The following is a 27,806-nucleotide window of genomic DNA, read 5'->3' as shown; positions in this document are numbered from 1 at the left end:
TCTTCCGTTGCTCCCTTTTGCCCTCCCCACCCTTCCATTTTTTCTCCACCCTTTCTTTCACTCTTTTCTGCTTTTTTTCCTTTCTGAAATAAATGAATCATTGCATTGCCTGAAGCAGAATGCCCCTGCCTCCTGTCTCTTGCCACTGAAGCAGGGAGGTGTGGTCGAAGCACTGTTTCAGAACCCTGTGGACCATGTCGAGGGGCTGCTTTCATTTTGTCTTCTTTGTGCTGTGAGGGAGAGTGGGACTCGGTTATCTTTGTTCATCATGATGGTTCTGGCCGTCGGTTTCTTGCAATTCACTGGTTTTGGTAGAAGCTGGACATGGTGACATAGGCTTCTTCTTGACTTGATCCCAAGGAAGTGAGGATGGATTGCCCCTGGGCAGCAGGGTTCAATGTCAGGGTTCCGGGTTGGAATGGAACCAGAGGGGGCAGGGTGCTGTTTGTAGTTCCAGGGCCAAGCAGCAGGTCTTGGTACAGGAGAGGCTCATTCTTGCCACCTTCCTTGCAGTCTGGGGACCTGGAGAAGGGGAGCCCAGGGGCATCACACACACCGATGTTCCCAGCCAGGCATCTGAATGACGACTCTCCTCTGAAAGTTTTTGGGCCGATGCCTACATGCTCGGAGGGCCAGTTGGGGCCCTGCATACCCCCTCCGAGCCTCTGCTTCTCAGACTCCTCTAGCTGTGGAGGAAGAGGATCTTGCAGAAAGCCTTCTGCTTCGTCTCTAGCTTGAATGCCATCCACCTTATGAATCTGGCAGTCCAGGAAACTTTCAGGATTGAAACTCACATTCAAATTCTGCACCAAAAAACAAAAAAAACAAAAGAGAGGCATTAAGACTGCACCAGAGAGACATATCAGCAAATGTTCTGTTCAGGAAAAGAGCTCAAGAACTTTCCAACAGGGGTTTACCAGGGTATGTAAGAGAATTACCCACATGTTCTAGTTGACTCTTTGCCTCTGGAGGTGCTGTGATACTTCAGGGTCTGAAGTATCCCTGGGGAAGTCTGGGAAATTCTGAGACTTGTATCTCATTTTAGTTTCCCACCTCCAGGAACCTGCAGCTGGCATCTTATAAGGGACCCTAGTTATGTTATACACAAAAGATGGACACTTGAGGTCCAGCCATTCCTCATCCTGCAATATCATTCTTGGCTGCTGGGATGCCTCTGACATAGTGATGGAAGCACCAGAAGCACTCACTTTTTTTGGTTTCTTGCACAGTTGTTCCAGAGTCTTCTTATGATCAGGGAGACTGGGCCATATGATAGGCTTAATTCTGAAATAAAAGGACATTGAAGATGAAATGAATGGTGGAGGGAGCAGGCACAATAGACCTTCCCACTTACTCTGAGCCAGCAGTCAGAAGAGCAGACTTCTAGCCTTGGCTCTGCCACAACTAGGTGGATGATCTTGGACAAGTGACTTGCTTTCTCTGGGCCTCAGAGTCCCACCAGTCCATGGAGGGGTTGGACCAGAGACCATTGTCAGTGATCTACTCTGTGAACCAGACAACAATGATCCACCCCTGGCAAAGAGCCCTGGAGAAAAGGAACAATAAGTCTTGGCAATGATGTAGCTATGAAACTAAAGTCTGATCTGTTCATCTACCCCCAAAATAGGCTTTGTCATCTTTCTTTTCTCTTCATTGGCAGCAACTCCTCTGCTGTGATTTTGGTGGAAGTGAGACCTACTTTTCAAGTTACACAGGGAAATTGCTTTAGGGTGGTACTTTAGAAACTGGAGTATCTTGGGCGGGGGGCGGGTATGTGACCCTGTGCTGAGGGCATCTTCCTAAAACATTAATAACTTGTGTGTCTAAATGATGAAACAAGCGTGTCCCTAACATGGGGTAGAATGCAAACATCTCATGAATTTGTGTTCTGAAAGCTAAGACTTCAAAAACATTCTTCATTTCCCATGGGTCCCTCCAGCTGCCCAGGCATTCTGGAAGGATGGCTCTTACCCACTGAGGACACTTGGGAGGAAAGGTTTGCGGGGAGGATTTGCCCTATGTTCAGTTTAGATAGTTTTACCTCTTGTGAAATTAACTATGGAAATTCACCAGTGCCTGAGGATGAGGAGGGATATAGGGCACTGCTATTCCTGAAATGCCTTATTCCCCTTTGTAGTTTTCTCATCAATAAACAGGACTAGAGCTCTGACTGTCTGGAATCCCACATAAACACTCTCTTGATTAGTTAAAGAAATTCACCTTTTTTCCCACAACACACAGGCCAGAACGACCATCAGAGCCACAGAGAAGAAACTCAGAATGCTGATAATTAGTAAAACAGGATCCATCTCCCCTGGAAGGCAAGGATAGATCTTGGTTAGCAATCATGAAGCGTGCCGTGGGGGAGACTTTCAGGATGCTTCGAATTTATTTAGTAACTTGGGCCCATTTGTTATTTCTTGAAAGTTGCTTTTCAGTAAACAGGATGATGTACTAGCTTTTATGGGGGAATTTGGGCTTCAGTAAGTGACCCTGTTGCTGAAACAGCCTCTGTTCACCGGTGCTGAATAGAAATGTGGAGACAGAGTTTTGGGTGAAATGGAAAAGAGTAGCTTTTATTGCTTTGCCAAGCAAATGGGGCCACAGCGGCCTAATGCCCTCAAGACTACATGACCCTCCCTGGAGGGGATAGTGAGGAGTCTTATAGTGTTCAAGGAGCAGGGCGTAGTCAGCTTGTGGACATTCTTCTGATTGGTTGGTGGGGAGGAAATGGAGAGTCAGCATCATCAACCTTCTGGTTCAAACCAGAACCAGAACCTTCTGGTTCTACATTCTTGTGGTCAGCAGTTTTCATCTGGTAGGGGTGTGCTTCCTGTTAAAAACAACTTAGGAATGTGTGTCAGGCCTTTATCTGTATCTCTCAGGGAGCCATGAGTTCGGTGGCAGATGTGGCGGACTTATAATCTATAAATTGTTACCAGTTCCCCAGCCCAATAGCTATTCTTTGTTTCTATGCCTTCACATTTCTCAATCATTAACTCTTGAGTCAGCCTTTCACTTCAAAAGACAAGGACACAGGAGCTTGTACACGGTTTCAGCACCGACTTAGGTGACCAGGTCCAGAACATCTGTCACTTGGAATTTAAAAGTGACCTAACATTAAAGACAACTTCCACCACCAAGAGAGAGAAGCTGAGCAGGGGGATGATGGGAGATGCTCTACCCTGCAGGCTCAGCAATTCCTAGGGTAAGGACGGGAGGCTGGTGCAGCAGAGCTGTTCTACGCATCCCCCAAAGGGAAGGTATATGTGAGGTGCTCTGGGTCCCCAGTGGTCTGCCTGAGCTGTGCTCTTTGGTTCTCCTGGCTGTTCTCAGTTCCTAGACCCCCAGGATATCTTCATTATTCTAGAAAAGGAGACATGGGAAAGCCACACCAGCCTACCCATCTGCCACCCTCTATGGTATTCCCTAGAGGAACTTGGCCGGACCAGCCATTGGGATCCCAGTCTGAATTGGTAAACTAGAGGTAGTGGGTGGGAAGTTTGTTCAGAACTAGTGGCTCCCAGGAGTGTCCAGGACAGTAGAGTCCAGACAGCCTACATCAGCTGATCAGTGACTAAGAGTCCTACTCCCACCCCTACTTCGTTCTTCACAAAAGGGGCAAAGATGGCAGGTCATTTTTCAAAGAAAGTGTAAGAATGCCCTCTGGGGAGTCCTAACTTGTGGGTTTGTTTCATCTCTCTGGCTCTCACTGTCGCTCACAGACTTTGACATGAAAAGCACTACGCGGGGAACAGACTCCAGTCACTTCTCACCTGGGCCATTGGTCTCTGGAGTTCTGAAGTGGAAACTTGGACTCCATTCACTCCAGAAGCCTTCAAAATAGTTGGTGTGAGGGATGGACCGAACTTTAATCTCATACATTGCATTGGGTTGTAGCTGTCTCTGTAGGAGCATCAACTTTGTACTGGATAAATTCATGTGCTGAAGAGCAAAAAAAGGCCACTACATTTTTAAGATGGAAAAAGAGGTGGTGCTCACATCTCCCAAATCATTTCAAGTTGAGTGTCTTTAGTCATGTGGGCACTCTCTCGAGGTTCTCTCATATTTGTTAGAGAAAGGAGCTCTGACGTGGAGGGGTTGGAAGCAGAATTGGGGCAGAGTGTGAGCTCACAAACAATGCTGCAAGTGGTCAAGGAGGACAGTGATAAAATGGGTCTTTATCTTTATTCAGGTGAGTTGGGCTCTCCCAGTCAGGGAGGGTATAAATCACTCCCAGGCTCCCGCCTTCCTTTCCACACTCTAATCTCTTCTTTTTCTTTCCCTCCCATTTCATATCCCACGAGAGATGAAAGGGAATGGTAAGGTTAGTGAGCAAGAATCATTTTCCTCTGGAAAGATATAATTCTACATCATGAATAGCAATATAGAGACATAATCTCTCCAATAATGTGTGTCATCCTTAGGAGGAAAAAGTACTCTATCAATTTGACAGGTAAAAAGTAATACCTATGGTTATGTACATTTAGATTTATTTGATTATTAGTTTTTTATACTTATTGAAATTATATATTTCCTATTTTGTGAGACATTTCCAACTTTCTTGCTAAGTTTTCTATTGTCATATTTGTCCTTTTCTTAATGATTCATAAGACCTCTTTATATTTTAAGAATATTAACCAACTGTCAGTTGTATGTGTGGTAATTTAAGCCTAATTTCTAATTTGCCTTATGATTTTGATTATTGTGTATGCTGACATTTACAAACCTTTATTTTTATGTAGTCACATATTTCCATCTTTTGCTTTCTTTTACTGTTTTTATGTTTAGAATGTTCTTCCTCATCTCAAGATTATATAAACATTTACCTGGAAGTGTTTTAGCCTGTTTAGAGTTTCACTTTAACATAATTTCCTTAAAACATCTTCTATTTTAATTTTTTTTGTTACATAGAGCAAGTTAAACTTTAAACTTAATTTTCCCCAGTAAACTGATTGTCTTGGTACCATTTATTCAAAATCCTTCCTTGCTCTGCTTTTCCACTGATGCAATTTTCAGATAAAGACTGGAAGAAGGCAAGATCAAGGGAACCTACTAGTGTGTGTGTGTGTGTGTGTGTGTGTGCGCGCCTGTCTGTCAGTGGGGATAGAAGGAGGTTTGGCGTGGGCGTTATACTTATGTAAGTAGTGTAAGGCAGCAAATTGCAAACACACAAGACTGATCGTGGACTGAGAAAAGAGAACAGTATGGATAAGTAGAATCTCTTTTCCCCTTGAGAAAGCAACTGTTATCCATTTTCTGTTTGTGTGGTACAAAAAGGACGAAAGTTAATCCAGTGACTTCAGAGGAACCTGAAACCCTGGGACGTTCTAATTTTCTCCCGCCTTCTCCCTGAAACAGATTGTGAGGACAGCCAGACCATTCCAAACGCAGCGACTCATGGGGTCTAACCATCCAGATTATGAAGGGTACAAATCAAGCTGTTACTTCAAGGATTTAAGAACTCAGGCTTAAAAAAAATGAAGAAAAATATTCCACCTCCTCTCCTACTTACTTCAGGCTGTTCCCACAACTCCAATAAACCAGACCGTGGTTACAGCTTGGTGACTTTTTTTTTTTTTTTGCTTGATTTGCCTGTGAGAGTTGCACTAAATGTGATTATTTTTCAGGCCCCCTGATAATGAGGATGGATTGGATCTCAATCTATAATGGTTAGTCCAACTACTTCATTTAGAAACTATATAAAGACAAAAAATAGGGCAAGAAAAAAATGAGAGCTAGGGCAAGGAAGGAGACAGAGGAGATCCAGGTTTTGCGAGGCCTAAACATTTTACACTTTGGAGAACTTCTCTTAGTAAAAGGCACATTTTGAACACAAAATTGCTAGGGACTCTCCCCAGGTAAATGTACCTTTGAGACTATAAAATAAGTAGCATTAAGAAGTTTCTATTTTACAGTTTTATATATTTTAATCTCTCTATATAACTTATTTATTAAGATATTTTTATATACATCTTCATAAATTTTATAATGTATAAATGTAGTTGACCTACATACCATCCAATCATTTTCATTTTTTTCCTGATGGTAGGCTACCTCATGCATTAATTCTTTCACATACTTCTTTTGTAAGTGCGATGTATTAAATGTCACCACAAAGTCATTTGCTCCCTTGCGATAGACGACTCTTATGTCAAAAGGAGCCTCAGGTTTAACTGAAAAGGAAAAAGAAATGAGGTCATTCTATAGGGTAGTCAAGGAAATAATTATAATTTTTAAAGTTCATCTACTCTGAAAATCACATTCCTTTTCTGGGTCAGTAAAAACCATTTCTTCTTCTTCCTGGTTCAAAGCCTGACTACATTTCCCAGCCTCACTTGCAGTTGGGTGTGTTCTTGTGAAGGATGTGGGCAGAAGTGATGTGTACCACCTCCCATCCTGGCCCAGAAACCCCACATGTGTGACCCCATGCTCAGTCCCCTTCTGCCACTTGGAGCCATAAGTTGAAGAGAGTGGAGCCCCAGGATGGAGGAGCCCTGAATGTTGCTTGAAGGAGCACCACCTACAGGTTAGAAACACCCATTTTGGCTCTTACATGAGCAAGAAGTAAACTTATGGTGTTGGAGGTATATGTTTTAGGGCGTATTGGTTACAGTAGCTAGTGCTAATTTTATGCAAAAACATATTCTCTTCCCCTTTTGAGTACTAGAGGACTTGTTACTAACTAGCCCCAAAGCAGGAGAATTTGAACTTTGAGTCTTCGTTATTCTGATAAAACCGGGGGCCTTACACCTCATCTCAGTTACATGGAAACTGGGGATCTGCATCCTGGCCCTGGCTCGTAACTTCTGGTGTGACTGCAGGTTGCCTGCTCCTTCAGTCTTGTTTGTATTAGCTCTAAACTCCTCTCTGGCTTCTTCCTCCTGTCTACCTGCCTAGGATCAGAGGCACCATATATGAAATACTGTGGGGGGGGAGAGAGGTATTATTTCAGGCAGAACAAACCCGGAGAAAGGTACTGAAATCTTAGGAGCACACGTGTGTCAGGCCACCTCCCACCCTTGACTTGGGGCTTCGCTGTCTTGGCCTCTTTGCTGTTCTCTCACTAAAGCCTGGGAACTCAGTTGTCTAGGGATGGGGCAGCCACTTGTTTGCATGGCTGATCTCAGACAGAGATTGGGAGATGCATAGGTTAAAATCTAACCTAAATCTATTGTTAATGAAGGAGTGTGTGTTCATCACAACTTCACGCAGTAGACTGAGCTGGATTCCAGGCTATATGATCTGGGCTTTAAGACTGAATTGCTGACCCAGTAAAATGAGCTCATGTGGTGAAGTTTGGCCCCCTTGTCATAATCACTTGCTCGTAGTGGTGGCTACCTAAATGTCTCCTGCCTTGATTCCCCCAGAGGTACTGAAAAAGAAGAAGTGGTTCTTTCTTTACCCTTGGATGTCTTCTGCAAGGGGAAGTTTACCCTTTTTTACCCTTAGATGCACTATAAACAGGGAAGATACCCCAAAGGGAAGCAGGAGGAAAGGTAGTGGGTGTAGAGAAACAGACCAACAGAGAAGACTATCAGTCCTTTGACACCAGCCAAGCCAGTTTCTACCTGCCATTCAAGGAGACGATTAAGATTCACATTCTCAACAAAACCTTTGAGACTGAATCCCTTGCTACATCCCCATCTCCCAAGGCCTCTCAATAATGGAAGAATTAAGGGAAGAACAGACTAATGTTGATTACATACTTACTAAGTGCCAAGCGCTTAAGTTACGCCATCTTGCATCAACACTCACTCATTGCCAGTATACTGATGAGGAAACTGAGTCTGAGAGGTTAATTAGCTAAGTTCAGCCCCCATAGGATGAGTTAATAATATGTAAGTCCAATTCTGTCTGATCCTGAGTCTCACTCTCCTTCATTTATTTATTTTTTTAAAAATTAATTTATTTATACAGTAGGTCCTTGTTGGTTATCTGTTTTAAATATAGCAGTGTGTACATGTCAATCCCAAACTCCCAATCTATCCCTCTCCCATCCCCTTCCCCTCTGATAACCATAAGTTCATTCTCTAAGTTTATTCTGTGAGTCTGTTTCTGGTTTGTAAATAAGTTCATTTGTATGGAGAACAGTATGGAGGTTCCTTAAAAAACTAAAAACAGAGCTACCATATGATCCAGCAATCCCACTCCTGGGCATATGTCTGGAGAAAAACATGCTTCAAAAGGATACATGCACCTCAATGTTCATTGTAGCACTGTTTACAGTAGCCAAGACATGGAAGTAACCTAACTGTTCGTTGACAGAGGAGTAGATAAAGAAGATGTGCTATATATATATATATATATATATATATATATATATATATATATATATATATATATATATATATATATATATATATATATATATATATATATATATATATATATATATATATATATATATATATATACAATGGAATATTACTCAGCTATTAAAAAGAGTGAAATAATGCCATTTGCAGAAACATGGATGGACATGGAGATGATCATACTAAGTGAAGTAAGCCAGACAGAGAAAGACAAATATCATATGATATCACTTATATGCAGAATCTAAAAAATAATGATAAAAATGAACTCTCTCTCCTTCATTGAGCTTTTGTTTCTGTGCTCAGCTCTCTCCCACTGGCTTGTTCAGGCTCTCCCCACACAGGTCTGCTTCTAAACCCAATGGTATATTTGAGCAAATTAGAAAAAGATGCTCATTCCTCAAGCAACATCTTAAAAAGTTAATTTATTCTTGGCACAACGTGAACTATTATATGAATTTACCCTGACAAGAAAAGGGGGGAGACAGAAGCTGCCCCTCCAGCCTTACTGGGGACCCACACCTTAAGAAGGAATTGTGAGTGAGGGGACTGGTGGCTGCAGGGGACCTCTGGCTCTGGGGTTTAATCAGCAGCATCCAATTTCAATTTAGTTAAATGACAGTTCTATTAATGAACTGTAGCATCAGGAACCAGAAGACGATGCTACTGGGAGACATGTCTCCACCACCGCTCATCCTGCTTGCCCAGGCGTGCTTTCAAAACCCCGAGGTGCTCACAGCACCCCTTTGTAGACCTATGCTACCCGCAGAGTGCACACCCTATCTCTCCTCTGGTCCCTCAGAGGAGGCAGCCGGTCAGGTTTTCCATCTGCTGGGTGGTACAGAATGTGGACTTCGAAGAGCACTGGGCATATGAGATCTGGAGAGTCTGACGGGGCAGACTGCCACCAAGAGCCTGTGGGTGTGCCCTGAGTGTTCACATGCTCACATACTAAGATGCATGTGGGCCCTCTGTGCTGGGGTGGGTTTTTCTAAGAAGGGGCTCTCCCCTGGGGCTTCAGAACTCTGTCACAAGACTGAGTCTCTGCCCTCTCTGCCTGCTCTCTGAGAGTAAATACATATTTGCAATGTAAATGATGAACTTCTAGATGTAGTGCCCTGTGCACAAACTGAACATCCATCCATAGCAGCCTAGTCTCCAAATGAACAAAACTCAGCTTGCCTGTGTCCCAATACTCAGAGATATCCTGTCGTGCCACCGCCCCTAAGCACTCACACTGGTTGTGACTAATGTCTCTTTTCTACTCTACCTCTGCTTTTTCTACAAGATGACTGTTCAAACATGGAACTTCTGCTTTTCCCCTTTACTATATTAGTGGTACAAAACTGAGACTAGATTCCAAGTTTCTCTCTCATCTCTAATGAGTATTGCTCTCTTACCTTTAATTTTCTTTTAGGAGGGTGAAGGGAGGGGGTTGAGAAGAGGGAGAGACAGAGCCATAGTGTTTTAAACCAGAAAGAGAATGCACCTCTTCAATCACTTTGAACAGTTTTCTCCCTACATATATTGTTTCACTTGTAAATCTCCATAGGTAGAATGAATACAAGAAGTTAGGATTCCATTGCACTGATATATCATAACTGGCTTAGACATTCCCCTCTACCAGGGTGTCTCTGAGGTTTTGAAAAAGAACCTTATTTGCCTCAGTGTGATAAATCTGTAAGTAATGGGAAAACTTTTTGTGTCTATATTCCCAATCTTTCTGATCATTTTATTTGCTTGGCAACTGAATGGTGAATTGGTAATTAATACTGACTTACAACCTGATAATTGAATGTATTTACTGAAATCCATGATTCATATTATTATGTATATGGATATTATATAGAACCAAGGGAAACATATAGATAAATGTAGCAATTCAAATTGTACTTTTTTGGGAATATAATAATTATCACTTTTTCTGGCCAAGTGTAATATGTATATTCTACGTACATATTACACTTAATATGTATATTCTAGGCCAAATCAGATATGACTATGCATCACTCCTCAATAGTAAGTCTCCTAAGAAGGTGTGATGGTAATTTCATGTGTCAACTTGGCTAGGCTATGGTCCCCAGTTGTTTGGCTAAACACTAATCTAAAGTTATTTTATTTTTAAAGACATGACTAACAATTAAATCAGGAGACTTTGAGTAAAATAATTACTCTCTAAAATGTGGTAGGCCTCATTCAATCAGATGAAGGCCTTAAAAGCAATCACTGAGATTCCCTGAAGAAGAAGCAATTTTGTCTTAAGAATGCGACATAGAAATGCTGCTTGTGTTTCCAGACTGCCTGGTCTGCCCTCTGGAATTTGGACTCAAAACCACTATATCCACTCTCACCTGAATTTCTAGCCTTCTGGCTTGCCCTACAGATTTCAGGCTTGCCAGCCCCTAAAATCATGACAGTCAATTCCTTAAAATGAATCTCTTTATCTCTATCTATCTATCTATCTATCTATCATCTATGTATCTATGTATATCTATCTATCCTATTGGTTCTGTTTCCTCTGGAGGACTCTAATACAGAAGGCGTATTTACTTTTAAAAATAACTTGATAATTTTGCTAAATACACTCACAGGTAGGTATGTGGGGAGAAGATTACAAGGAATTCAGGAAAAGGTAAGGTGAGGAAGGAAAAGACATGTGTGGGTGAAGTACAGGAGGCCCAGCTCCAGTTAGACACTTCACACAGATGAACTCTTCCTGCAATCTGTAAGTGTCAATCACCCTTTTTCATAGCTCAGTTTGAAGACCCTCAGAGTTCTCTCACAGTAAGAATAAATAGCATAAGCTTCAAACTTTCATTTCTCTTAAGAAATTATATGCATTAGAGAATTTGATATTTTCTATTGTAAATAGTTTTCATGATTTGTCTACTTTAACATACAGAAAGTTCAGACACAGATATCTGTCTTCCGATATCTGAAAAATAGCGACATACCCCATATACAACTTCTTACCTATTTTGACTATGTTCATTTTTTTGCAAGTCATGCTTTTTCTTCCAAGCTTCACACATATTTTACTGTCTCCAATCAGTAAGAATTTCTTTGTCTTGATGAGATACATCCCTTGTAGTTTATTAAAACTCAGGCAATCTACCTCCAAAAGAGCCCCACTGTAGAAACAAAAAAGGAATTGGCCTTAATTCAAGTAGGAGTTTCTGTATAGAAGGAATAGTATCACATCCACTTTTCATTTGTGTGGCTTTAAATCTGTCCATAGGGTAGATGCATATTTTTCTTTTTTTTTTTTTCTTTTTTTTGCTGTATGCGGGCCTCTCACTGTTGTGGCCTCTCCCGTTGTGGAGCACAGGCTCCAGACGCGCAGGCTCAGAGGCCATGGCCCACGGGCCTAGCCGCTCCACCGTACATGGGATACCCCAGGCCGGGGCACGAACCCGCGTCCCCTGCATCGGCAGGCGGACCCTCAACCACTGCGTCACCAGGGAAGCCCTTAGATACATATTTGAGAGAGACAGAGAATTAAAATAAAATAGCTTTTTGCTGCCATTATAATCAGCATTGATTTACTCAGGCATTAGATGCAATTGAACCTGAAATAGTCAAAGCATGTTCATGAAAATAGTGGAAAATTCTTATCTTGTAATAACGGATTATTAGAAGATAAGTTATTTCTTTAGGCGGGAAGGTAATTTCTTTTTTTCATATCCTGCAGGAATAAATTGAAAAAATAAAGCCTGTAAAGAAATATTGACCAAAAAAGGGTTAAAGGAAATAATAAAATAGTCTAAAGGATTATATACATAAAACCGTATACACTTAATGGGTAATTTGGGAATTTTCATAGGTAATTTTGGCCGAGTTCCACTTTTAACTCATCAACAGACTTTAAAATCAACTCCTCTCCCCATGTTCCTTAGATTAAATGTTCTAGGAATTGAATTCTGTCACTTCTGTGACCTCTTATTCCCAATTAAAATCAGGCTTTCAGGAAACTGAAGAAAAGAGAATATTGCCTACTATGCGACCACATCAAAAGCTCCAAATTGTACTCTTTTAAAAAATTCCTATTTTAAAAAGAAAGTATGTTTAGTTCCAGTAGTGGCACAGTAGCTTATATCACACTAACCATCAACATATAACTACTAAAAACTTTGAGCAAGCTATTTTTGAAAATACTATTTAAAAGCATTGGAGAAGAACCAAAAGCAGGCAGACACTAGGGGAAGTTAATTCTTTAGAAAACGGTGGATTAGATCCTTGTTTCTAGGTTGTTTGTTTTGTTTTGTTTTATCTGAAGGCACTTCTCAGGTCACATTATTATGGGCATTTAGAATCTAACTGAAGGCCACAGTTTTACTGTCTTGAGAAGTTAGAGGACAGAGTTTCGGTTGGCCTGAGTGGCTGGGTATTTTTAAGGGAGAAAAGCCTAGAAATGAGGAAACTTTAGACATAGAAGACACTAAGTCTGCATATAAACTCTGCTTAAATTATTATATGCCCCCTTAATTATGCAGATGTGGAGGAAAATCCCAGGAAACCATGGCAATAGTTAGATGGTTTTAGAAGGAACTAAGAAGATATGTTTGGTGCTGCCTCAAAAGAAGAATTTAAAGATTAATCCAGCCAAGTTAACTGAGTAACAGAGTTAAAATTAACACTTGCCAGAGGAAGTTATCAGAATCCAATCAATCAATCAATCAATGAATAAACAAAGCACCCTATTATCGATAGTGTCCTTCCTACATTCAAAAGCTACTACAAAAGAGCAGAAATAGAAAAATGTGACAAATAGTGAAGATAAAAAGCAGTCAATGGAAACTGAGGCCAAGAAGACCTGGATGTTGGAACTAGCAGAAAAGAACTTTTCAAAAGCTTTTGTAAATATGTTTAAAAAATATGGTTACAATTATTGAATGAATGCAGAATCTTAGTGGAGAAGTGGAAACTATAAGAGAGAACAAAATGGAAATACTGTAACTGACAAGTACAAATTTAAAAATTTTAAAAATGTACTGAATGTATGGGATGGACTTAATAGCAGATAGAAGAAGGCAGAAGAAAAGGTTGGTGAAGCTGAAGATAGATCAATAGAAAGTATTTAATCTAAAACAACAGAAAGAAAGTCTTATTGACCTGTGGGACAATATCAAGAGGATAAATAAATATGTAATTAGACTTCCAGAACAAAAAGAAAGAATTTGACTAAAAAATATTTAAAGAAATAATGTTTGCTCAAATTTCCCAAATGTAGCAAAAAATATCAACTTTTAGGTTTAAAAAACTCAGCCAATCCAAGCAGGATAAATACAAAGGAAACCACACCTAGGTACATCATAGTCAAATGGCTGAAAAGCAAAGGCAAATAAGAAATCTTGAAAGCATCCAGAGAAAAATATCACTTCTCATCAGAAATTATGTGGACGAGAAGACATTGGAATAATATATTTAAAACTCTGGAAGGGGAAAAATATGTCCACTTTGAATCCTTACACTACAAAATATTCTTCAATAATGAAGGCAAAATAAGGATATTTCCACCTATATAAAAATTGAGATAATTTGTTTTAGCAAGTACTTTAGACCAAAAGGAAATAATAATAGGTGGAATTTCAGATCTACAGGAAGCAATTAGGTTTACCAGAATAAATAAAAAAGCCAATACAAAAAAAAAGCCAATACATATTTTCTTCTCTTAAATTCTTTAAAGATAAAGATTGTTTAAAGCAAATACTGTAACGTTATTGTGGCATTAACAATATATGTAGGGACTTCCCTGGTGGCGCAGTGGTTAAGAATCCGCCTGCCAATTCAGGGGACAAAGATTGGGCTCTAGTCTGGGAAGATCCCACATGCTGTGGAGCAACTAAGCTCGTGAGCCACAACTACTGAGCCTGTGCTCTAGAGCCCACGAGACACAACTACTGAGCCTGCATGCCACAACTACTGAAGCCCACGTGCCTAGAGCCCATGCTCCACAACAAGAGAGGCCACTGCAATGAGAAGCCTGCACACCACAATGAAGAGTAACCCCCACTCTCCACAACTAGAGAAAGCCCACGCGCAGCAACGAAGACCCCATGCAGCCAAAAAAACCCCAAAAACCATAACCCAATATATGTAGATATAAAATATATGACAGTAGTACAAAGGGTAGAATGTGATAAGTACAACTATATTGTTGCAAGTTTCTTACATTTTACATGAAATAGTACATTAACTCTAAGCAAACTCTAAGAAACGGTTGAATATTGCAACAGTTAGAGTAATCTAAAAAGAGATAGTGCCCAAAAGTGAAAATAAGGAAGAAATTGAATGTTTCAATAGTTCCCTTTCTTTCAAAGAAGTTCAATTTATTATTAATAAGCTTTTCTACAAAGAAAACTTTATGCCCAGATAAAGCTAGTGAATTCTATCGTATATATACAAAATAGTGCCACTCCTACACAAATTCTTTCAGAAAATAGAGGAGAAATGAACCCCTCCCAACTTATTTTATGAAGTTAGCTCAAATCTGGTACGGAAAGCTGGCAAAAATATTACAGAAAAGAAATTTACAAATTAATGTTCCTCAAGAAAATGTCAATATATGATATTAACACATAATGACAAAGTGGGATGCATGCAGGAAATCAAGGTAGGTTCAACAATCAAAGATCAATCAATACAATTCACCACATGAACAGAATAAAAGGCATAAATAATCTGATCAACTCAAGTGATTAGAAAAAACATATGACAAAATTCAACATCCATTTATGATAAAACTCTCAGCAGACACATCCTCAACCTGATAAAAGGCATTTACAAAAGGTCTATAGTTAATAACATACCTAATGGTGAACAAGTGAACGGTTTTCTCCTAAGGTAAGGACAAGGGAGGGATATCTATTTTTCACAGCTTTTATTCAACAGTGCACTGGAGGTTCCAGCCGGTGCATAAGGCAAGAGAAACAAATAAAAATCACCAGTTTGAAAAGAAAGAAAATAAGACTTTCTTTACTTGCAGACATGTTTGTTCACATGGAAAACTTTAAAGGTTCTCCAACACAATCACAGGAACGAATATAGTGAATTCACTAAGGTCGGTATACAAAAGTCAATTATATTTCTATAGACTAGCGTCCAAAAATTGGAAAGTAAATTAAAAAAATAACAGCTCCACTTATGATAGCAATAAAAACAAAATGCTTAGAAATAAAATTAATAAAAGATGTTTAAGGCCTTTGCAATGGAAATTACAAAACATTCCTGAGAGGTATTAAAGGAGATCTAAATAAATAGAGAGCTACATTCATGGATTAGCAAAACCAGTGCTGAAAAATGGAAATTTCCCCCAAATCGGTGTATATAATTTTAATCAAAATCTCAGCAGGATTTAAAATAAATCGACAAGCTGATTCCAAAATTTATGTGGAAACTCAAAGAACTCAGAATAGTCAAAACAACTTTGAAAAAAGTAGAACAAATAAGGAGGACACAGAACACTTGATTTCAAACTTACTATAAATTTATGATAATCAAGACAGCTTAGCACTGGCACAATGACAGAAATATTAGTCAATGGAAAACATAGAGTGTTCAGAAAGAGACTCATACACATAAGGTTACTTGATTTTAAAACATGCACTCAATCAATTCAATGGAAATAAATCTTTTCAGCAAATTGTCCTGGAACAACTGAGCAAATGTGTGGAAAATATGAACCTCAATCTCACAAAAATTAATTGGGTATGGAGTATAACTCTAAATATAAAGATTAAAACTGTAAACTGTTTAGAAGAAAACATAAGAAAATATCCTCCTAGATTTGAGTGTAGACAGACAGTCATCACACAAAAAACACTAAACATAAAAGAGAAAAATGAAATACATTGGTCTTCATCAAAATGAAAACCTCCTGCTTATTAAAATATGTCATTAATAAAATGAAATGGCAAGCTACAGACTAGCAGAAAATAGTTGTAGGACATATATCTAACATCAGAATTGTATCCAGAACATATAAAGAATTCACATCGATCAATAATAAAAGGACAAATAATTCAATGAAAAAAGACAAAAGACTTTAACAGATACTTGGCAAAAGAAGACATACAAATGGCCAACTGTACCTGAAAAGCTGGTCAACGTTATTTGTTATTTGAGAAATGTAAATAAAATCATGAGATACACTTTCAAAGCCAAATATTGGAAATCATGTGTAGCTCTCATACATCGCTGGTAGTAGAATGGTATAATCACTTTGGAAAACTTGTTGGGTAGTTTCTTACAAAGTTAAATACACACCTACTGTGTGATACAGAAATTTACTCTGAGGTTTTTACCACAGAGAAATGAAAATATGTACCAACAAACTGATTTGTATAAGAATGTTAATAGTTACTTTAAAAAGAGTAGCCTCAAACTTGAAAAAACTCCAACGTCCATCAAGAAAGGATTAACAATTTGTGATATATTTGAACAGTGGAATTAACATGCAGCAACTGAAAAGGTGAGCTATGAGATAAGCATCAACGTAGATAAATCTCAAAAACATTTTGTTGTGTGAAAGAAGTCAAACAGAAAAGAGTGAGCAGTGTGTTATTTCATTTATGAGAACTATCAGAAACGGGCAAAACCAAAGGGTGATAGATTTCAGAACTGTGATTGCTCACAGGAGAAGCGGAAAGACTGGAAGGGGACGTGAGGCATCCTTCTAGGGTGAAAGAAAGGTTCTATATCTCAACTGAGGTGATAGCAACATGTCCAATGTTTCTCAAAACTCATTTAAGGGACGTCCCTCGTGGCGCAGTTGCTGAGAATCCACCTGCCAATGCAGGGGACACAGGTTTGATCCCTGCTCTGGGAAGATCCCACATGCTGCGGAGCAACTAAGCCCGTGCGCCGCAACTACTGAGCCTGCGCTCTAGAGCCCGCGAGCCACAACTACTGAAGTCCACGCGCCTAGAGCCTGTGCTTCACAACGAGAAGCCACTGCAGTGAGAAGCCCGTGCACCGCAATGAAGAGTAGCTCCCGCTCGCCGCAACTAGAGGAAGCCTGCGCACAGCAACGAAGACCCAATGCAGTCCAAAAAAAAAAAAAATTATAAAAAACAAAGTTGACTAAAGAGTTGAAGTATTGGGCTTCCCTGGTGGCACAGTGGTTGAGAGTCCGCCTGCCGATGCACGGGACACGGGTTCGTGCCCCGGTCCGGGAAGATCCCACATGCCGCGGAGCGGCTGGGCCCGTGAGCCATGCCGCTGAGCCTGCGCGTCCAGAGCCTGTGCTCCGCAACGGGAGAGGCCACAGCAGTGAGAGGCCTGCATACCGCAAAAAAAAAAAAAAAAGAGTTGAAGTATTTACAAAAAAAAACCAAACTCACTTAATATCTGTACATTTTACCATAGGTAAACTTTGTCCCCCAAATCAATGGTAATCAAAAAAGAAAGTGAAATTAAATTAAACCACATAAAAAATAAGGAAGTAAAGCAGAATATGTATTCTTACTGTAAAAATAAACAGTGCAGAGTAAAAGTAAAATTACTCATTTCTTTCCTTCAACCCTCTATTTAATTCACATCTCCTGTGGTAACCATGATTACCAGTTTGTTTTTCTTACATGGTCTTTAAATCCAGCCAAATAGCCCAAAAAGGAGGCATAGTTGGGTCAAATTGGAAGTGAGGATTGTGGAAGAAAAAACTTTGCTTCCATGAAGAGAATTCTTCTCATTAATCAGATTTTAAAAAAATTATAGGCAGTATAGTCTATAAAGGTCATTTATTTCCAACAACCAAGAATGTGTGTTGGTTTTCCATGGTGAGTTGGATGTGTGTGCACTTTTCTGTGCATGTGCCCATGTGAGCCCTTTCCAGGATCATTCCTGAAGTCTGAGCAGAAGGAACATGTCTGTGTGGCTTGAGGCGAGGTGGGCATGGAGTTAAAATCTGAGGAGAATGCCTCAGCTTTACGTGAAGAACCTCTCACCTTTGGGCTGCTGTGGTCTTTGTGGTTAAGCTCCTGCAGTCATGAAAACGTAAGATTGATGAATAAATTTTAAGTTTAATAATTGGCTAAAAATATTTATTGTTTGTGGGACATTCCTTAAAAAATCCCCCCCCCCCAATATAGCTTTTTTGTTAACTGTTATTTAGGGTATGCACTTCTGGCTTTGAGTGTGTGTGTGTGTGTGTGTGTGTGTGTGTGTGTGTTGGAGTTTCTAGAGTATGCCCCTTGTTGGGCTACATGGGTTTTCCCATTTGGAGAAGAGTAAAAATAAAAAGCAAAATTTTAAGGTAAGCTAGACGGATACCAAGGAACAAACTTGAGAAGACTGTCAGATGGAATGTTCTGAAGATGGCAACACTGTCATGGTTTGATGAGTAAGGATGGAAGAGGAGAACTGGGTCAGGATCCCATTTCTGAACTTTAGGTAAACGTGCTATGGAGGAATTAGAAGGAAATGGCTTTTGGTTCAATCATTGAGTTTAGGATGTATTTGTAAGTAAAGCATGTGTGGAATATTCCACTGCAGATCCTTAACATGTAGCAAGGTCCCGGTACTCTTGGACATTTAAGAAGAATCTAAAATGGCATTCTTAGTTCATTCCTGCTCTTCAGGGAGTGCAAGTAATAAACAAGAAAAATAAAGGATCACCATATGGCTGTCTTGTGAGCCTGGGCCTCCTTTTATGGGCTCTGAGCTCTAGGAGCTGCCCTATGTGGAGGGGAAGCTGCGCCGGAAGACTAAGAGACAGCTGTGGTCTAGAACAGACAGCCTTGCTTTGTGCCACTAACCCTGACTTTAGGCGATTGGAGGAAACTCAGTGTACCCCCCATGAGTGGCTCATCTCAGTTCAATCCAATTCATTTCAATTCACTTAATTAAATTAAAACAGCTTACTTGGTTGCTAACTGTGTATTGCTGGGATTAGGAATGTTCTGGGATTTCACTGGCCAACACAATAGCCATACCCCACATGTGGATATTGAACACTTGAAATATGGCTTATCCAAATTGAGATGTGCTCTAAATATGAAATACCAGATTCTGAAGATGTAGAATGCAAAAGAATGTAAAATAGCTCATGAATATTTTTTGTTCATACAGATTATAGGTTGAAATGATAATATTTCAGCAATATTACATTAAATAAAATATTAAAATTAATTTTCACCTATTTCTTTTTTTTAAATGAGGCTACTAGGAAAGTTTAAATTACTTATATCACTCACACATTTGTGGATTACATTGTATTTCTGTTGGATAGAGCTGTTCTAGGGTATTTTGGTGAAGAGATCACTACAAGTACCCAAGTAGTACTATAGGCTAGCAAATTTGGCCCTGTAGGACGTTCCTAAGGGACATCAAACCTAAGCCATTCACACAAATTCCTTTGTTCTGAAAACAGGGAGAGACTGCTTGGGACCACTGCACCTGATTCTTCACCCCAACGCCACCTTCCTAAACCTCCTGCAATCGCCGGGAGTTTAGTATGATAAATACATTTCTCTTGTTGGTGCAAACAGATACTTACATGAAAATACTAAAAACAACCATAGATGCCTCATTATTCCTCATTTGGCCCAAAAAGACAGAATCTTCTCAAAAGTATTAAACACCTTTGAAAGTTAATATGGATTACTGTAGAAAGGAATAAATTAAAAACACTTGACAGATATTGCTAGTTAAGTCAGGAGCATGAAGTAGATTTGGCAGGATGCAGCCTGTGATGTTGGTGGTAATTGATGAAAACAAAAAAAAATGACATATTTGAAGTGGTATCTGTAGGCGGTACCTGGGAGTGACTGTGGTGCCCCCAAGAATGTGGAAATAAAGGAAATATAGTTACCTTCTGAGAGCTATGAAAGTTATGCAGACACCTAAAAAGCAGGGTCCCACATTTACATGCCTATTATGTCCACGTGGGTAATAGAAATGAGAAAAGTGAGCCTAACTTCAGGACTGAGATTTAATTCCCCATCTATAGAAGCAATCAGAATTCTGTTCAACTAATTTTTGCTGTCTAGGCCCAGCATTACCAAATCTGATTTTTAAAGAGATACCTAGATTTTTAAATGATGGCAACTAAATTTAGAAAAACTAACCACTTTGAGATATGAATCAAATTAACTCTGGTCTTAACATCAACAAACAAATTTCCTTTGTTTTGCTGTATTTACTGAACCTTTGGATCACATTTTTAATGAAAATCTGACGACACTGAGAGAATTAAGTACCGTTTACAGGCACTGACCATAAGCGAGACACTAAACCTTCTACTTCAGTGCAAGGTGATTGTTAAGATCAGAGCTTAAATGACTCCACAGGTCACAGAGCTAGTGCCGCTACTGGGATTCCAACCTCCCTGCCTGTTTCCAGCACCTCTGCTTTGTCATTCCAGGTACCTGGGAGCTGGTTAGGGTTCTGGTGAATGAAGAATTTCTAGATCCCCCAGTGAGAGTGGATTTATATTGATGTACAACCTACTGGTCCTCTCTTTCCCTCCTCCCCGCAAACACCTGAGCCTGGGGTGAACATTTGGGTCACTATGATAGTTGCATCTGTCCATGTAAAGTTGTCAACTGGAATCCTGGCAATCCAACTCTGTGATTTTGGCTAATCCAAGTCCATCCCTGAGAGATGGATCTGCACACTGAACACTAAGTAATGGGTTTCTGAGCCTGGGAGACTGGCGGCCAGATCAGGCAATGTTTGTTAGAAAATGTCCCTGGTGAACCCTCTGGCAAACAACGTCTGGTTTCTATCAACAATCCCACCTGGGTAATGACTTCAGCAGAACTCACAGTTTTCAATAATTTACAATTTCTTTCTTTATAAATTTATATTCACAGAAAAAAAAGCTCGAATAAAGCTGGTTTCATTGTGGAAAAGAAGCCCAACCAAAGCAGCAAGTACAGCACTCTATTTAAGTGGCTTTAACTTGAGCTACATCACTACTCTGAACCCAGGAGTTGCACAAATCTCTCCCTCAAGGTGTGGATACCTTTGCGAAAATGGCTTCTCTCCAGAAGCACCTTAACCTACCAAGGGCTTCAAACTTATACTTTCACACTGAAAACGTGTCTTAAAACAATCGCTTTCCAACAGAAATATCTGAACCCAACTGAAAAACCCAAACAGAGGCTATGGACAGATTAAAATATAACAGGAGAAATCAAGAGACTTGTTAAAGGAAGAGGGAAAGTTTGCTCAAGTGGCCAAGGAAGTGGTCAAAGACCATTGTGAATGAAAGTGGACAGAAGGTCAGCCTCAGCCTCCCCAAGAAAAACCACTGCAGTTCACCACCCGCCTGGCTGGAGAGCCCAAAGCAGACCTCTGTGTTGCAGAGGGTTTTGCCCACAAAAATGAGTGCATCTTTTGAATGAGTTGTTCGGCTGCCTTAGTGGAGTCTAGTTGCTGCACAGATTCTGAACATTGTAGGTTCCTCTTCTCCTGATATATTTTATTCCTGGAAAGCATGTTATAGAAGTGAACTGACAGAGGCAGACAGAGAACACACTATGGAATTCAAGTCCAAGGTCATGTCTATCCAATGACCATAGCGGAAGGCACTGCATGAACAGATGTAGGGAATTAACATAAGACATGGGATTCAGGGCTTGTCTAGACTATATATTGTGGAGGATTGGCTGAGTGTCTATGGAATTTAAGAAGCCCTCTTTTAGTACTGGTGGATCTTGACTTTCCTTACTAGGCAACTAACTAAAATTAGGTCATCTGATATGAATTTGGAAATAGCCACAAGTCAGAATTTCACGGTCGAGTATTTTTTTTAAGTCATTAGAAATAGTAACCCTTGGCAATAAGAGATGATTTGTGAAAGAAGGAGAAGATAAAGTTCTCTGAGTTCTTTACCAAACCTTCAAACCAGACAGAGACTTTCTCTTTCTTTTTACCTTTTCTCAGAGACCCCATGAAACCAAGAGCCAATTTATTTCTGTGGATTTTTGGAAAACTGGTATTGAGAGTACCATCTGAAGTCAAACTGTGTCAAGGGGATGGCAGTTAAGTCTAGATTCATACAGTTTTGACTTAATGCCTCTTTTTCATTCCTTATTACATACCGGATGTGTCTTCTGCTTAAATTATTAAAGTATTAAATTATTTAAGCATCACATCTCCCTATGAGGTGGTATATCTCATTTAACACGTGAAGAAACTAAGGCATAGATAAGTTGTACAACTTACTCTAGATTAAAAAGCTAGTAAGTGCTCGTGTTGGGATTAGAAACCAAGCACCTGCCCTCAAGTGCAGCTTCAAGACACTACATTGTCTCATGTTGGGCAAAGAGCTTTTGGGGGATGAGTGTCCCAGAAGAACCAGAATTTAAATTCTGCCATGAAGTCAGGAGGGATGTGGGATCTCCTACATCCATACTGTCCTTTGGCTGTAGCAGTGGGACCTGAAAGATGAACTCTTGAAAGTTGCTTTGCTTGAGTCTCTTGGTGAAGGACAAGGAGTTCCAGGAAGTTTTTGGAATTTATTCAATTTTAATATTTGATAATTAGCTCCCACACTCTCGCCTTTGCAGCTGGTGCTGTACAGTATACGAAAGAGAGACAGAGGATTTCTAAGCACCCACTGAAGGCACCATTCCTTACCATATTTCAAATTCCATATTGGTGCTGTTGACGTCTGGGTCGTCAAATGCGCAGGTCAGCAAGTGCTGGGATCCATCCACTTCCAGCTGACTGTAGCACGAGAATGAGTAGTCATCCATTTCTGCATCATCAAAGTCTCCTGGGAAAGAACAAACCTACAGCTGTTAATGAAGCAAATAAGCGCATCCTTTTGAAACCTGGAGTGACTGATAAAATGGCAGCCTTCTGTGGTGGACATAAAGGAATGATGATTGTTTAAAGAAGGAAAGTCCAAAGACAAAGACAAGAAATAGGATTTCAAACAAACAAAATAACAAAACCAAAACAAAACCTAATGAGCACAGATTTTTTTTCTAATAGAAAAAAAGTCATCACAATTAATAAATAGCCTCCTAAGATTTCTAAATATCTCTGCCATTGGGTTAGTGCATTGGAGGTCTAGAATGAGACACTAAACACACACTTTCTTTTATATAAATGGGAATTTTTTTGTTAGTATACATTTCAAATGAGATACTTTATTATTTATGTGCTACCTAATCTAGTCTTGGGCTTTATTACTAATCTTCATTTATTCCCTCCCAAGAATTTTTTTTGAATGAAAGAAGGTGATAGCTAACTTGCATTCAAAAGTTCACTTTTTTAAAATGGTAACTTTCCCTTGCCTAAATAGGCATCCTAACTAAAAGTACCATTGATTATCTCCATTGTGTGAATATTTATATAAGGCAAATTGTCTTAAGCTACTAACTGAGGCAAACATGATTAGGAAAAATTACATGACAGGACTCAGATCTGGTGGGCCTTCCCATGAATCTTATAGATACTATTTCTGTGCTTATGCAACCTTCTTTTAGAGATATTGCATTTTCTAGGTATTAGCAAAATTCTGGAAGTATGTGGGGAACCAGAATTTTTTTGCCACCACTTTTGGAAAGTATTGTGTGTCAGAGATAGTATTTGATTTCTTAAGCTGGGTTGAGGCCCTTAAGATTATATAGATATTTTGTGTGTATATTTTACTATATATATATATGTATATATATATATATATATATATATATATATATATATATATATACATATATATATATTTTGTGGTACACGGGCCTCTCACTGTTGTGGCCTCTCCCGTTGTGGAGCACAGGCTCCAGACGCGCAGGCTCAGTGGCCATGGCTCACGGGCCCAGCCACTCCACGGCATGTGGGATCTTCCCGGACCGGGGCACAAACCCGTGTCTCCTGCATCGGCAGGCGGACTCTCAACCACTGTGCCACCAGGGAAGCCCTATTTTACAATATTTAATAGAGAAGACTATGCCAGCAAATATACTCCAACTGGGATCTGAGAAAATCCAGAGTAACCAAAGCCATTCTCAGGCTGAGTGTGAGCTATGATTGCTTCTAAGTCCAATGATACTAGAAATTACTTTGGCCCATTGATACTAGAAAATAGATGCTCTAGGGGCTTTAAATAAGATAGACAATATACTAAAAATCAAACCCCAGTTTAGTGTCCTGTAGGCCATGGGATTACAAGCAGCATCCACTTTACTTCAATAATCCATTAGTTCTATGGGAAAGTTACTAAAGCTGGTTGTGAGTGGATCAACCAGTTGAGAGAAAGGTCGGTTCAGTCAAAGTGACAAATCTCAAAAAGCCACATCTAGATAAGAGCTGTGTGCACTGCTCTTTCTGACTATACCTAGAATCTATCCGGCTCACAATTCTGCCACCAGCAAAGACTCCTTATGTAATTTCAGAAAGGTATGGCCCTCTTATTAATGACAATTTTAAATAATGAGGGGCAGCCCACCATTTAGGGCCCCCATTTCAAAACATATTCGTTCCTAATCTTATAGAGTGAGATCTAGTCCCCTAATTGCTGGCACATTTCTTGATGGAATGGCTCTGTGTGGCTTTAGCCTGCCCTTATATGGCAGTACTCATGCTCTCTTAATGTTTTCTCTTCTTTAGAACTTCCACCAATCTTGTACAACAGAACCTACATTACTATTTGGATTCAGACATTTGTGGATCATCTTTGTCTCCAAATTCTTCAACATACAATGTAAGCCAGAGAGAGCAGAGTCTAGAAGATCCCGGGTGTTAACAGAACAAAGCACTCCCACTACCCTTAGCCATCAAATCTGGCAAAGTGAGTTTGCTGTATATTCTTATACATTTTCTAAAGCAGTGACCATTTACAATAACCAAGACATGGAAGCAATCTAAATGTCCATTGACAGATGAATGGATAAAGAAGAGGTGGTATACATATACAATGGAATATTACTTCACCATAAAAAAGAATGAAATAATGTCATTGCAGCAGCATGGATGGACCTAGAGGTTAAATAAGACAGACAGAGAAAGACAAATATCGTATGACATTGCTTACATGTGGAATCTAAAAAATGATACAAATGAATGTATTTACAAAAGACATAGAAAACATAGAAAACAAACTCATGGTTGCCAAAAGGGATAGTGGGAGGCGGAGGGAGATAAATTAGGAGTTTGGGATTAACATATACACACTACTATACATAAAGTAGGTAAATAACAAGGAACTACTGTATAGCACAGGGAACTATACTCAATATCTGATAGTAATCTACAATGGAAAAGAACCTGAAAAAGAATATATATATATATATATATATATATATGTATATATATATATATATATATATGTATGTATAACTGAATCACTTTGTTGTACACTTGAAACTAACACAACATTGTAAGTTAACTATACTTCAATAAAAGAGAAAAAAAGCAGTGGTCATACAATTAAAATGGCCATGTTTTGAGAAACAGCTCATTGGCTCTTTAGCAGGTGTTACTGAGCCAAGTTGCTTTGTATACAAGAAAAATTCTCCTCAATAACCTGCAAAATCGCATGACATTTTACAAAGAGAATGTTATACCTGCTCTAAGCTTAGTTAAGCATCATATACACAGTGGTTAAGACCTCTGGCACCAGAGCTGAACAGATGTGGGTTAAAATCCTGGCTATTCTGTGTAGCTGTGGTCTTCCATCAGGTTATTCGACCTTTCTAAGCTTCAGAGTTCTGATATTTAAATTCATGTTATCATGAGGAATCATTGAATAAATGTATACAGAAACTTCTTAGAACACAGTAAGCACTCAATCAGGGTTAGCTACTTTATCACAATTTTTTGAGAAATAAGAAATGAAAAGGTAAAATAAGAATTCTAATTCTGAGAATATACATGAAACATTTGGGCCTCCTTTGAAAAAGAGTTCTCTGTCAAAGGTGTTATTATGACTATGGCTTTGAAATTACATAGAGCTTTTAACAGTGAGTTAACCTATTATGTTTTAAAAGCTCATTATAAAAATTAGGTTTTTTGAACTATATATTATAGACAAGGCAGTGTGGTTTAAAAGCTTCCTACTGAAAGGGCTTAGTTGAGTAAAAGTATAAATGGTTTGGATTTTTAAAAAGTATCCCTTTCTTCTCTTGATCACTCTTGTGGTTATCAGAGAATTAACTCATCTTTTAACAAACCACAGTTGATTATTTTGAATTCCTGGCACCCCAAACCAGGAAGTATTTTGATGTAATCATGTGGATGGGTGGTTACAAATCTCCTAAAAAACCCTGAAATTTTAAAAGTTGAAGTGAAATCTCAGCTTTCAATTAAAATTGCTAATTCCTTTTCAAAATAATATGACCAGCAGGGAGAAATAGAAGGCATATACTATACTCCAAAGAGTAAGATTTATGTGTTACGTGCCAAGCATCTATCTACAGACACAAGACAACATTTACCATGAAATAATCATCATCTCCCACAAAGTGATTTATTTACAGCCACACTGCGAAAAATGTCAACCCTCTGACAAGTTCCTTAAAGAAAATATTCTAGGGTTTTCCATCCTTAGAAATTATGTGACTAAAGATATCCAAGCTGAGTCATTAGGCTGATATGTTTGATATCTTCATTAAGCAAACACTTTGTAAGTCTTAAAGTGAAAGCATTTAATTTTCAGGAGCAATTTGGTGGTCCAAGTTTCCAGGTGGCTCCTCTGGACTATTTCACCTTTGTGTATGGTTCAGTTGTAATTACAACGGATTTACAAAGTAGGCAGCATCTGCCTCTAGATACTAAGTATTTTAAGGATCCCAAAGATAATTATTATATGATGGTAAAATTGTTGACATGGAGATAGTTAAATATATTTCAATGAGAACTCACTCAGATCTTAACCCTATTCAGTTATTCACTGAGAATACCACACGATTCTACCAAAACTAAAGTATTTTGAAGAAATTTTCAAATATTTATTAAATGTGTACTATGTTCTAGATGTTAGAGTAGGTGCTGAGGATATAGCAAAGGTAAGTGCAGACAAAGCTCTTGCTCCTGGATATTATTTTATCTTGAAAGTGAAGCTTTCAGGACCTTCTAAAAAGCTAAACAAAACAAAATGAGCTTCATTTCTTGACAAGAAAAAATTACCTTGAAGATTCTCCAACAAGCATAACCAGTGTGTCTCTGTGGGTGTTCTTTTTGTAGGAGCAGAGGCATTGACCAATATGTAAGATCCACACTGGGAGAGCCAAGTGCATCCCTTGACAATTCTAAGCCTTTACAAACCACTCACAGTGTTGTCCCCAGGCCCCCTGTCCTGGTGCTTAGAATGCACAAAATGACTGACTACATGGCAAGCCCTCAAATTCCCTTCTAACCCAGTGCCCTACTTTGGTCTGTTAGGGATCTGAGCAACCTGAAACAGATGCTAGAGATCATCTGAAATCCTAAAGAAAAGTTAGAAATGACTCACCATTCTCTGCATAGCCACTTTCTCCAGAAACGGCTTGAAGTAAATAGAAAACCATACCGAAAGCAATACCTAGAGGTATCATTCTGAGA

The 27,806-nt window shown here is 39.3% G+C and overlaps 1 protein-coding gene across 1 annotated transcript; it reads right to left on the bottom strand.

Moving 5' to 3' along the window:
* Positions 1-27,806, bottom strand: IL7R (interleukin 7 receptor). The gene is made up of 8 exons (XM_081233134.1): positions 27,718-27,806; positions 22,899-23,037; positions 11,289-11,446; positions 6,019-6,176; positions 3,777-3,945; positions 2,221-2,314; positions 1,209-1,284; positions 1-803 (listed from the first exon to the last, which is right to left on the bottom strand). The coding sequence occupies exons 1-8, from the start codon at positions 27,797-27,799 to the stop codon at positions 300-302; spliced, it is 1,380 nt and encodes a 459-aa protein (XP_081089260.1). The 5' UTR covers positions 27,800-27,806; the 3' UTR covers positions 1-299.

Source organism: Mesoplodon bidens (assembly GCF_964165515.1).
Source record: "Mesoplodon bidens genome assembly, chromosome: 4".
Classification (NCBI taxonomy): Eukaryota; Metazoa; Chordata; class Mammalia; order Artiodactyla; family Ziphiidae; genus Mesoplodon; species Mesoplodon bidens.
This window is presented reverse-complemented; position numbering and strand designations above follow the sequence as displayed.